Raw genomic sequence first — 14,078 nt, 5'->3', positions numbered from 1 at the left:
CATTGTAAAGATGAGAGAATGTCTCGCAATGAAACACTAAGCATAGAGTACATTACCGTTTTGAGAGGATAACTCTTCAGCCACTCAACAGTAAAGCTGGAAATCAAATAATTTATTTTAGGAAAGTGTGTACTCTGCATCCTCATACTAGCTTGGCATATTTTATTTATTATTGTTATTATTTTGTCTGACAAGGGTACCTTCACCCTAATTTCTGGGGCTATGTTTTTTTATGTACGGTACGTGCTCGGTTAATGTGCATCTCGACCTACGACGCTTAGTGGTTACGCAACCCCTGTATATGAAATACGTACTTGTTTCCACCTGTGACACTTAAAATTAAATTATCACGGCATCAGTATTCACTCTTTACTCATATTGATGCTATAAAACGACAGCATTGAGGAGGAATTAAATAGAGAATTTATACAGATCTAATCCTCTGTATCAGGGTTGGGCATTCCGGCCCTCGAGGGCCGGTATCCTGCATGTTTTATATGTCACTCTGGTGCAACCCACCTGATTCAAATGATGTGGATTTCCAGCTTCTGCAGACCTTGCTGATTATAGCATCATTTTAATCAGTTGTGTTGCAGCAGTTACACATGGAAAACAGGCAGGATACCAGTCCTCGAGTTCCAGAATTGCCCACCCCTGGTCTATATCATTTGCATTTTATGCACTTTTTGTAATCAGATATGATGTCTTAATTCGCTGATCTGATCAATAACTTCATTCATCAGCTCAAATAAGACATTACAGCCACAGTGTTTCCTCCATATATATTTACCTGTAGCAAGCCTCAAGAAATGAATTTTGTCAGCAACTTATAGATTTTGGCGTTACCTCTCAATATGCAATTGTGATATTAACTCGTTTTTTTTTGCACAAAGAAGCCACTCTGATCCTTGCATGATCATTGTGTGAGTCTGCTAATCACAGAGCTGGTCATTTTACTAAAAATTGGCGGTCCGTTTATTGCCTTCCGCCGTCCGTTTACAGTATCTGCCATTTGGTCTGGCCGTATCAAATTGTAATTGCCAATTGAGGAGGTTGAGATGAACTTTATTTTCACAAGCCACACAGAGCCGGTGGATTTTGCTCCTTAAAGCTCCTTAAATCAACACAAACATATTCTTTCCAAGAATATGTTCCCAGCAGGTCCACGAGTTGAAACACGGCATTCTGATTAATATTGCGTTTGTGGAATATGAAAAATCCCAAATCCACCCATTTTAACCATCTCAAGGGGCGGCCATTTTGTCATTTCCGTTGACTCAAAATGACATCACAACTACTCAGGGTTCAGGTAACGACTAATCACGGCTCAGCTTCAGTAAACAGGTCAGCCGTGATCTCATTTTCAGTCGAGAGAATTGACAAAATGGCCGCCCCCAGAGATGGCTAAAAATGAGTGGATTAACTCTTATTGCAGCAATGCAATATTTATCAGAATGCCTTCTTTCAACTAGTGTGCTTGCATACAACATATTCTTGAAAAAAAAATGTGTTTGGGTTGACTTCCCTTTCACTAATTTTCCACAAACGCAATATTAATCAGAATGCCTTGTCTTAACTAGTGGGCCTGCACAAAACACATTCTGGAAAAAAATATGTTTGGGTTGGCTTCCTCTTTAAGTATGATGGGAAATCGGAGTCAGGGTTACTGTCACTCCAACAAAACAACATGTCAAATTTGTTAGTTTAATTAGTTATTTTTGTTTATTTCTGCCTGGTGTTGAAACTTGCAATATTTTGGACATCTTCGCATGAGGGTTGTGTACCTGATACAACCCTCATGCGAAGTGAGTTAGTGAATGTAAACACAATGAAATCATATATGCGGCACTTGTGCTACTTGAAATGCATGTGTACAGGCAAATAAGACAAATCACATATAGGCACTAAGTCAGAATTTGGGCATTGCGACCTGCAGTCTAAGAGCAGCCTCAGTCCTCTCACCATTTGATCTCAAAACTCAATCACCCTGCTTCTCCCACTGCAAATGTGTCAGTCTTAATTTCTAATGCAGTTTAATGTCATATTTATGTAACTCTGGATTTTACTTTATATTAATAGCCAGAAATGTCAAAGCACACATAAAATGAAACAATACTATCTCTCCCAGTAGAGTGGAATTTAAATTGGATTCCTCTTGCTGGTAATATTTACGCTGGAGTCTGGACAGCTGATGAAGGGGAAAATGGGACCCACTTTGATTGCATGTTGCAGAATCTTTACACAATAATCTCGCTCGTGCATATTATTTCACTGCACATTTGTGCCTTAATCTGCGCTGAAGGATGCCTCTGTGCTCGTATCTCTCTGTTTTCCAAGACATCTTAATAGTTTGGTTTATTTCAATATTCATTGAAAAATGTAATTTCTGCTTTCCCTCAACTGTCCAGTCTCGGGTATGAATTGGCAATTATGCAGTGCAATATTTGTAGCTGCCCTCTCTGAGTCCTTGTTGAATGAACTGGCTGAAATATTGAAAGATTGTCACCTAGGTGTAATACCAATCATGGTATAAAACAGATAAATTATTTCTTTCTTTGCAAAAGGAGTTGGGAAATAAATTGCATGTAGACACTGCTCCAACTGAGCAATTTTGCGTTACTTGTTCCTTGCCAACATTAAATATGTTTTACTGTTTGAGTGAAAGATAATGTGATGCTGTCTCATTTAGTGGATTGTGCTGTCTTCGACAATTAACACATGCAGTACACCAGTCAAAGCGTTGAAACTAATTTTGCAGCCACAATTTAGCCTTGACAATTAGTCGTTACACACGCATAATTACCCAAAAATGCCATTCTCAGTGCTAAGTCAACAACATTTCCATCTTGTTACGTGTCACTTTGCCCGAGGCTCCAAAGCTGACAAGCTCAGTCGTACCGAGTTTGTTTGGGAAGCTGTTTCTTTGCACATAAAATCGGAAGAGTTCATTTTCTGTCAATTACACTTAATTGATGGCTTGACTTATTTCTCTTCTATGGTGGCGTCTTTTCTGTGCGTTCCCAGAATAATAATGGATTTCACCCTGAGTAGAGGGCCATTGAGTGAGGGTCAGAGAGAACATAGGTAGACTGTTGGGCTATTACTGTGCCTGGTATGAAGGTAAGGGTAAGGATAAGGTTCATCATCCCACATATTAATGGGATGTTATATGTAAGTGGGGTTATGTGACTCACCTCTCGGACAAAAATGACAATGACCAAGGCCTGCAAAGAAGGTAAAGGGATTGATGTGGTTATAAATTACTCCACGGCGCCACCTAGTCGAGGCCTTGCCTACTTTGTCATCAGTAGGGCGATAAAAGCAGGGAAATGAGAGCAGTCTCCTCTCTTTTTTTTTTTTTAATACATAAATGAATACTCTATGAGAGTGTATGCCATTTTCTAGCAGTTGTATCAAACTAAAAGGATGTGAAGGTCCATCACCACAGCTTATTCAATGTGTTGATGTCACACTCCCCTTCTTAATATCCTATTGACCTTCTTCTACTGGACATAACCTGCACCGTTGATCTTTGTTTTAAAGATGATATCCAAAATCTAATTATTGTCAAGGACCCTTATGAAATGTGTTCACCTTTTACCCAAATTATTTCAGTGGACAATTTTTGTAATTGACTGTCCTGCCGAGGTCTTGACCCATAAAATCCAGGAATGCCAGAATTGGAAAAATTGATTTAATAAAAGAGCCTGACTGCCTCTTTGCCCTTAAAAATGCCGAGAGAATATGAGGCTCTGGAAATAGAGCTGTAAATAACCTGACAAGCAATGGGTTTTCCTTTAAATAAATACCGATCAGGTTTATGTTGAAAGACAATAGAAAAGGTAGTCCAGATATGCAGTTTACAGTATTTATAGCTGTAATATCGAGGTGCCAGCACCGTAATTTCATGCCCCAATGAGAATGGCAAGGTCAAAGCAAATGCTTTGGCTGAGCATCTGCTAATACTGTGACTCATAAACAGGCACTGTGTGTATCAGGTGCACCAAATAATACAGTATAATGAAATACAGAATAGCTTTCCATTATTGTTCTTTTTTATGGTGTCATCATTAGGTGTAATTTATGTCTTAAAAATTCATCACCCCATGGGTCGATCTGAAATGGGAGTCCAGGGGTCATTCTACAGGTTTTGGAACCTCTAATAAATTTCATCAACCCTTTTTTTTTTGTCTTTCCTTTTATATGTAAACCATGTTCTGTTTTCTGTTAGATCTAAGGCTGCTTTCATTTGTTGCCGCTGTGTTCAAATAGATCAACACCAACGGCACAACTTTGTAGCTGTACTTTTACCAGAGATCATCATAAGAGGTTTACTTTTTTATTTTGATGTGACTTTCATTTTCCTGTATAAAGTTTACATCATGTTCATCACATAACATCCTTTAAAATGTGCACTCATTAAGCTTGTTACATGCAACGTATACTTTTATATTTCAAGGTAAAAGGAAAATCCTTGCTCATCTCACTCAATACTCTGCCAACATGTAGTCTGCTGTGGTCAGATGAATCCGGAGTCCAGGGACACGTTCTTGCTTATTTGACAGTGCAATCTGACTGCACAAACTCAGCACATGGTGTGCACCACTTCCTGGCACACAGGACCTTCTGGAGACTACAGGACAGCCAACATTTGCTGTCAATTTCTTGTGGAGCTAAAGTAGGGGATGGCTAGGACCTCCCTTTAGTCTACTTGGAGATTCCTTTGTGTGTTAAGTCAGCCATTCCCAAATTTTTTAAGACACAAATGCCCTTTAACACCCTGACCGAGTTGCTGCACCCTGTTTATAGATAATGACAAGCGACCAAATTCTTTTCCGCTAGTTTTGCATATTTACATGAAATCAGCTCCCACCACTTTGGCATGTAATTACCTGTGTTGATTTTACATCAAGCCAGTTAATAGTAGATAAAGTGCATTTTGGGTATCATGATGTTTTCGGTACAAAATGACAACATTAGATTGTATAGAGAAAATGCTCATATTTAACAGGTTTATTTTGTGGAAATACCACATTCGGTTAAAAAAAAAAAAAAAAAAAACCCAAACAGTTCTGCCAGACCCACGTTATACACTATTGATCCCCCACACACAGGTGCAAAATCCGGTGGTTAGGTTCAAATACAAGAAATGGTTACAGTACTGTCATATGGGTGCTTCTCAGATAGCGTGGTCCAAATGAGAGCCCCAAAATAAACCAAGGTCAAAGGATATATGCTTTGGATCAAACCTAAGTTTGCGCTCAGTAAATAAAGGTAGTTCACTCTGCCCTTTGTTCGCAAGAGAATGTTGAATGTTATGATTTACTCCATTGTGTCATATTGGAGCACTTGTACCTGAGCACCAAGCATTGAGCACCAAGCAGGTACCTGAGCACCAAGCATTGAGCACTCAAGTAAAAAAACCAACAAAAAAAACCCATTTGAACAGCTACACTACTCTCATACAAAAATATTAAGTTGAAAAACTGGTACAAAGCCCCAATTGTATGTAGAAAATTAACTCTGAATGGTGAACAATGGCCGTCATTTACGTAGCGTTACTTGTGAGGCACGGTAGACACCAAAAAATGATCAGCGTTCGCTTTGCATAATACATAATGCCTGCAGCTGTTCAAATCCTGTCGACTCACACGCAAGAATACACAAAAAAAAATAGTGGGTGCATCGAGCGTGAAATAATTTATCGATCTATTTCATTTAATGTTCGTCACCAATAAAAAGGAGCCCACACTTGACACACAGCTTACTTGGTCATTGTAGGGGGAAAAAAAATGTCAACATCGGATTTTGCGGCGAACCCACTGAACTGTCGGTTCAACTTTCTGAAGTGGTTCCGGTGGAAGTATACAGTAGTAGATCGTGACTGCACCTTGTGGAAACGTTGAACGAGCCTAACCTATTTTTTCCTGGCAATGTATCATCACATTATAGACAGCGTGGGACTCGATTAAACAGTATTATGTTGCATTGACATTCTGCCACTTTATTGGTAACACCTGTTTTTGAAGCTGATGCATTTTAAGGGTATAAAGAGCTCTTAATTACTTGGGTGTGTTGTCATGTCATGAAGAGGAAGTGGCCCCAACGGCCTCAAAATATGTAAAATGCATTCACACACAATCGACAGCACAAATCTCAGTCACGTTGTATACTTTGTCCCTGCAATATGTCTGCAATATTGTCAGCAGTAAAATCTGGCGATTAATTGTAGAGGGAAGAAAATATTCACTCTCGAAGTGGGTCAGCGTTTCACCATCCAGTTGGACCGCACCCATATGTATGATCAAGGCTCAGATTCCAAATAAAATCCGACTCTTTAATTTCTTTAACAGATATTGAATTGTTTTAGATATTGTAATTCTGTTATTCTCTTAGCTATCCCACAAGTTGATCATGATGGTCTCCAGTTAATTCCAAGGGAATCTCTTTGGAGAGGCCTGTTTAAATAACGCGTAGATCTCGTTGAACCCTAAAAAAGCCATGATCTTGACAATCCTCCACTCCAATCTACTGTCTGGGGAGGCCAAATGATAGGGATTGGAGGACTGCTGCTGCCTTTGTCTGCCTTCACAGCCGCTGGGTCGCTGAGGTGCCTCCTAATCCAACATTGAGGTCCTCGTTGATGGGAGAGGGCCAGAAGAGGACAAGTCTTTGCCCTCGTTTGACAGATTTTATTTTTAGTTCTGAGGGGTTCCCACCCTCCCGCTTTAGTTGATGGCTAGCCAACCATAACCTGGGAGGGACATTTTTAAATTGGTTACCTGTTCTGACCCCATTGATGTAGCCCTCAAAAAGCCATTTTTGAATGTCAGTTTCACCATTGCCACACCTCTGAACTAAAGCAGTAACCTTAACTGATTTGTTAAGAGTGTACAGTGGCACCTCAACGTAAAAGTAACCTGACTTTCAAGTTTTTTCAAAATATGACCCATTACTTAGCTGTGCTGGCACCGAACACAACAAGCAGAAGTTTGGCAGATAGAGAAAAGTACTTGCTTCATGCTGCTTATTGCCACTCCCAGTTGAACTTTACTTGAAAAGTAAACAAAACCAAGGGAATTACATGTCATGTATTAAAAAAAGCACATTACCTTTTTCTTCGGCACTCCTTTCATTAATTATAACACACCATGCAAAACGTCATTGACAGTCTAACAAAACTAGCATTGATGTCGCAATAATTATACACTTTAAAACAACTTGTATTTTAACACAAGCAGTATCAGAACTTGCAAGCATACAACAATACAGGCATATATTATTTTGTCTTTTGCGAAAAACAACTAATAAAATTTCACCTTAGTTGAGATGGTCTTTTGTTTCATAATTGAATGTGCACATAATGTGCCTATAGGTTGTGCTGTCCCATGGTGGCCCAGACATACACACTAAAAATGAGCAGCACAATGCCTCTTGAATTATCTTGATACACAAACTCTTCTTGCATGCATTTTTTAAAATGTTGTTCATTCTGAATATAAAATACAATCATGTAGTGCCATTGTTTACATTAAATGCATATTAGATTATTTTTGTTTGTGTTTTGTGGGTGCTGGAACAGATTAATTTCATTTCCATATTTCAATGGGGAAAGATGAATTGAGATACAGTACAAGTGTTTTTAGTTGCTAGCGGGGTCCCGGTACGAATTAAACTCGTAAGTCAAAGCAACACTTTACTTTTAAATGTAAGTTGTGGTTTATCATCACCATGTGCCCTTGCTAGATTTTGCGACGCCCTGGTTAGTTTTTCATAGGCTATAGTTAATCCTAAATTCATGAAGTTGTGTTATTCTGTGTCTCTACTCTCTACTCAAATGTTCATTGAATTTATACCCACATCAATGGTAACACGCGGCTTGGACTGCAGCCCTTTCTTCCCACAAAAGAGGATGTTCATATTAGATTTTTTTTCCTCCTCCCTTCTGATTCTCCATCAGGGAGCCCTTTGCAATTTAATCAAAACTAAAATCATTAAAAAGATCTGAAGATTAAATTATATTGGCATTTGCAAATTTATGTAATACATTTACATTACAATGAAGAAATTAAAATAATGCATTTTAGATGTCTGGGGTGTATGAAATTTCCACATGGGAAATATAACAAGGAGAAGTGGACAGACTTATTTTCTTTGCCTTTGGTGACAGTTAATAGGCTTGCAGAGTTTCAGATTTCATTGGAGGGAAGCTTTGCACATTGTCTCCCTTGATGGGCATTCCTTAAACGTAAGATATCCCTAAAACTCTCACAGGAATTTTTGAATTATGCAATGAAAATATATTCGTAAGACTTACAGTTGGGGAAATTGAATGAGTTCATATTAAGGACAATTGAAAGTATTAATGTATGCATTATGATAGCAAAGGAGCCATTTTGTTGTGAACATGTACTGTAAGTCACCAAAACCTCAGGAGTTTCTTAAATGTCATAATTGATTGCAGGCTTGACGGATGAGGAGGTTGAGTTGGCCATTCGACGTTCGGGCAGCACAGAAGAGGTCGTGCCTTTGAGAACTGTAGGCCCACCACAACCTTTTGACTCTCCTCACTTTGCTGCTGTTCCACACAGTGAGTGCACAACTCATTTTTTTTTTTTTTATTCCTCATAATGGCATACTTACAGTATGCATAACATGGAAAGTAAACATACTTTGTTCTTAATTCATCATTTCAATTTTCACACTTCCCTCTTCGCATAAAAGAAGCCTTTTGTTTATTTTCACGGTAAAAAAAAAAGTTTCAACTTAATACTGCAGTCATCTTCATGATTTTGGCCATACACAGGAAGTGAATGTCTTTGAAGGTGCAGTGTATTATTGACCGCTGATCCAAATTGCAGTAGTCTATCTGTTCCAGACTGTGCTCTTCTGATTGCTATTCTAGTTCCTCATACAATTCTCTGGATTTTTTTAACATCATTCCTTGTATTAGAAAATATCCTCGGTAGAGATTTCAAACTTTTGGAATATGGCATTATGCAGCACAGCCCCATGACATCTACCTTTGCCATCACGTTTCAAACAGTTCCACCATGGCAGGACCCCACATGGCAACTTGTGTCTTTATTACCTCAAGGGGTTATAAGTGCTGTCTACTGATTTACCAATGCAGAATGAAGTCTGCGTAATGCTTAACCCATATGACAATGATTCCGGATGTATTCCACCCTCATTTATTACCACACTGTCCTTGACTCCCCCGGCATCTCATGTTTTGTAATGAAAGTGATGTTGATGGGATGGCCATGTAGTTAGGGGGACTCGTGGCTCTCCGTCCATAGTGGGGGGTTTTATATCAAAATGGCTATAAGGAAGCTGCATAATGAGGTGAGAGCGGGAAGTCTTGTATGGGGGGTCATGCCGAAAAGAGAGGGCTACCTCCCTTTGATGTCCTTGTTATAGGGACCGTACATGGGGACCCGCATCCATCTCTGTCGAAGTAATGGATACTCTGATCTCTATTTCCATGTGGTAGAAGGACAGGAAGGCCTCCACTGAACCCAATAAATTTGAGAGGAGATTGGAAAACTGGGGGATGGAGTCCACTGTTCCCCAGCTTAAGTGACCAAATAAAAAAAAAAAAAGGAAGGTGGCAGAGTGGAAGTGCTGGAGAAAGAGGAAGAGACTGAGAAAGAATGAAAGGTCCAAAAGAGGAGGGGGAGCAGGTGAGGCCCCATTGTGATGCAGTGAGTCTTGTCCAGGGTCAACCACCCATACCAAGGACTCGGAGGCCTTTCAGAAGCACAGTATTGTGGGACAGGTGACAGTCTATCGCAGCTATAATGTTGATGAAGACCCAAATTTATGTGGTTACCATATAAATGTTGGGGAATGCTTCAAAAATGTTCGATAGGGAAGGTTACGGGTTCAACCCTGAATGTTGCGGCAGCGATAAAACACGCCCTTGTATGAAACGGAATACCATTCACCTTGAAATTATATACCACATACATTATAACAGTCGATTTTTCATTTGATTTGCATGCCAAATCATATGAAGCCAGTAGAAAATGTCACATTAAGTCAAATCAGACTGGCACCAGAATGCTGTGTCTGTGTTCTGATTCAGAGGATTGCGTTCTTTTTCATTTGAGCGTCACCTAGTTAAATAAAAGAAAAATATCAACAAGACCTGTTTTGTTCTCTTAATGACATTTTCAGTTCACTGCATTTCTTATGCGGGGAATTTCCAGTGTTACAGACAGTTGGCCCTTATGACAGCTTAGACAATGACATACTTTCACAGTATCTGTCACTCAACCGAACATCCACAAATGACTACGTTAAGTTCATTTCTGCCTGTTTCAATTGTTGACTTGTTTACAGTGGATATAAAAAGTCTACACGATCCTGTATGAATGCCAGATTTTTGTGATATTAAAAAAAATGAGACCAAGATAAATTAAAAACTGCTTTTCTGCCATTAATATGACTTTTTAACCTTTGCAATTCAATTGGAAAAGAAACAACGGCAATCTTTTAAGTCGACAAATAAAGACTTAAAGACAAAAGAGAATAATCTGGTCGCATAAATATGCAAACCCTCAAACTGACCACCCTTAACATTTATTACAGTGCAGTCTTCTTGAGTCAGAGTTAATCAATGTGGCACATGTTGATGTGGCAGAATTTGCCCATTCTTACTTGCAAAATCGCTCCAAATCTGTCATGATTTGAAGACATATCCTGTGCACAGCCCTCTTCAGATCACCCCACAGATGTTTGATTACGGTCTGGACCCTGACTGGCTCCTTCCAACATTTTAATCTTGATGATTTGGATGTGTGCTTTGGTTCACTGTCATGCTAAAGAAGAAATTCCTCTTCCTCCTCAGCTGTCGAGCAGAAGCCTGAAGCTTTTGTGATAACACTGACTGCCTGCTATTTAGAACTATTTACAATTCCCTCCACCTTGACTAAGTCCCCAGTTGCACCCGAAGAAAAACATCACCAGATCATACCATTACCATTGCTTCACTGTCTGTATGGTGTTCTTTTGGTGATGAGCAGTGTTGTGTTTGCACCAAGCATACCTTTTCTAAGTGTGGACAAACCGTTTCATCGGACCACAACACACTTTCCCACATGATTTAGAGCAAATTCAAGTGTTTAGCTTTCCTTGACCTGAGATGTTCTACAGGTTGTGTACAGTAGTAGAGTACCGTTCAGCATCAACATGCAAAACATCATTCAAACAGTACTAGCCCGCTTCATTAACATCTAATTTACTATGGCATTTGAAATTTAAAATATTAATCGTAATCCTAAAACATCACTAACCATTGTTGATATCCTGTTGCTCTTCTCTACAAAGACTATTATTGGCCTTCATTCATACAAGTACCTGTACTGTTGGGAAATCACTGTTGCAATGTATTTTTGAGTTAGGTAATTTTAAACAGTTTTAACAACCCACTATGGGTCTGATTTACAAAGATCTCAAATAGGTGGCGATGAATTGTGTGATAACTCTTAACAGATTACACATGCTGGCGGTGAGATTACACATGATGTCGGTGGGCGTGTTCTGCTGTGAGACGTTTTACTAAGCTCTCAAATAGTGGGTGTTAAATTTTGCGCTCATTCTGTCACATGGGTTGCGTGTGCTGTTGTCAGCAGGTGTTAAAGTGGCGGAGGCTGCTGTATCCAAAAGATGCAGTTCAACAAAATATATAAATCACATTGCACATGCTGAATTAGGCAATTTCTATGTACTCCTCGCAGTATGCGCAAACTGAACTGTGAAACAATGTTGCCCGTTTGGCAGACGCAATCCTGGGTGCACCCGGTCAGTAGATCAGCTTTCACATCTATTTGCGTGAGAAATCAAGTTTGCACCTGTTTTTGCACATGCAAACCCTAAGTAAATCAGTCTGTTTGAAGTCGAATGGAAATGTTTGCCCAAACACATTTATGCACACTCCCATTTTGTCAGTTAAAATGGCAGACAAAAATATTAAAAGCATGTAGCCAATCAAACAAAGGGAAGACTTTCCTGTTTATTTACAGTATTAATCCCCCCAGGAATTTGCAGTTCAGCCACCGTGGAAATTACACCTGATTTCAAAGCCGTCCGCAGAAATAAAAGCATTCTGTGCAATGTAGAGCAAAGTACAGAATATTACAATTACATGTAGCTAGATGACATGGTCAGAAAGACAGAATCTACGGCTATGTTCACACTGCAGGGCATGATGCCCTGTTCGTATTTTTAAATCCAATCATTTTATGTAGTCGTTCAAATTGCAAAACCAAATGCAACTTCTAATTTGAATGGAACTGTCCGTGATAAGACATGCATGCGCACAAAGCACGATGTCGAGTGACACGCGGCATTGTTTATGGAGGTAAATATGGTCCAGTGTGTACGGACACATCTTTTTATCGTCCTATATCAACAGAGGAGTGATGCAGGAGGAGGTAGAAATATTTGGGGGAAATGAGACAGGGTTTTTGGAACTCCTCATTTCATTGAGACATCTTCTAAAGATGTCACAAATTTTCCCAGTGTAATAAATGAACCATCTGTGTGGCTGAATTGCTACAATTAATCATACTTTATGCAGTATGTTTACAATATGCAGGTCAAGTGGATAGTTTATTCTTTACATTTTTCTTTAATATTACCTATTCAGTCTCAACCCCATGGTTTGTTGAAATGTTTTGCACTTCATAATGCAAATAAATCTGCTCAAGAGAGAATATTGATGTTTATTATTTTATAGGCGCAATATTTCAGTGTTTTGGTTTTGAAAATAATTTCCTAAAAGAATTCTTACTTATTTTTTACATAAATTTGCTTTAGAACCGGTCATTTTCGATTGTTTATTAATTGCCTGCGGAAAATCAATTTTCAAGCCGCGGTATCAGGAATTGCTCTCCGCATAATCAGGATTGTTTTCCACGTAATCAACACTTTTTCTCTGCAGATTTCTAGTGGGACTACAATATGCATTTCTTCTATTGACATGAAATTGTTTTATCCTCTTGTCAAGGTCCAAAAGGCTACAGATGGAGAAACTATGGTGCCTTCGCCATCATGATGGTGGGCATAGCCTACAGCTGTCATCAACTTTACAAGGTGCAGCAGGCCACACCACCTTTTTTGTATTTTTTTAAAAATTTATTTTATTTTATTTTTTACTGTCCTCTAACTGACTTTGCATTCACGGTTCATGTTTTTTTCTGATTAGTTATACACTATTCTCTACTTATGTAGAGATCTGTCATTACTGTCTCTCTCTTGATATTACCTTTGAATTGGTGACCAGCGTCAATTATACTTTTATAATACACGCCATCTCTGCAACATATAACTTTGCTCTGTTTGCCCTGTACTTATTAAAGCGATCCTGCTTCACTTGAAAGTAGCAGCAGCTCATTTACACCCCCCGCCCCTTCATTTGACATCACCTCACTCCCTTTTCCTTCCCCATAGTTATGTTTTCCTCTTTAAAACGGATTGTGGTTACCATGGCTCAACCCCCTTTTTGACATCTGACCATCTAAAATTAATCACACTGGTTAGTATCAGACTGAAAAGCACTTGAACATGAGCTCATCGGGCCCCTTGTCCTCAGTGCGATTAGCAGTCTGAGGGACATGTGGAAGCCATTACACTCATTTTGGAGGTGGACAGAAGCTTTAGCATGCCGTTTTCCTCTTGGAGTGCGCAAGCGCACGCGACACAGCCAGACATGAACTTTTGTGTAGGTCCTGTTATTCCGTCTTTAATTTCACAGTTTTCAGATCACCACGTCATTTTCTTTCCCAACAGACTTTAGCATGCAAAAATATAGTGTTAGCAGTCTTAAGTTTCCCTAATACAGGGTTCACAGGCCCCAGTCACGAGAGTGTTGGGATCCCCTGGCGGGACGGCACAGGTTGCTGTCATGTCACAAGAGCACAGCGCCAGTCGCACCATATGTATGTCCGTGCTTCTGCCCATAATTTATTATTGTGCACCTTGTAAACACCTCAGTCGCAGCAACCCATTTATTAATTACTGCGTGTTGACATTCATTTACTTTCCCCCCCCAAAAAAGTGTTTATTACTTG

At 39.4% G+C, this 14,078-nt stretch overlaps 1 protein-coding gene across 6 annotated transcripts in view; it reads left to right on the top strand.

Annotated features, from left to right (window-relative positions):
* The window catches only part of pex14 (peroxisomal biogenesis factor 14), a 78,883-nt gene that overhangs the window by 40,950 nt on the left and 23,855 nt on the right, over positions 1 to 14,078 (top strand). For all 6 annotated transcript variants that reach the window (XR_015089510.1, XM_086051218.1, XM_086051242.1 and 3 more), the window contains 2 exons: positions 8,465 to 8,590; positions 13,016 to 13,101. Coding sequence is in view for 5 of the 6 variants with exons in the window: in XM_086051218.1 (XP_085907344.1) it covers positions 8,465 to 8,590; positions 13,016 to 13,101 (212 nt within the window). In the remaining variant the exon portion in view is untranslated. The remainder of the gene's footprint in view (positions 1 to 8,464; positions 8,591 to 13,015; positions 13,102 to 14,078) is intronic.

Source organism: Filicampus tigris, chromosome 1, assembly GCF_054856515.1.
Source record: "Filicampus tigris isolate MCC_2025a chromosome 1, RoL_Ftig_1.0, whole genome shotgun sequence".
Taxonomy (NCBI): Eukaryota; Metazoa; Chordata; class Actinopteri; order Syngnathiformes; family Syngnathidae; genus Filicampus; species Filicampus tigris.
Note: the sequence above shows the minus strand (reverse complement) of the source record. Positions and strands in the feature narration are given on the sequence as shown.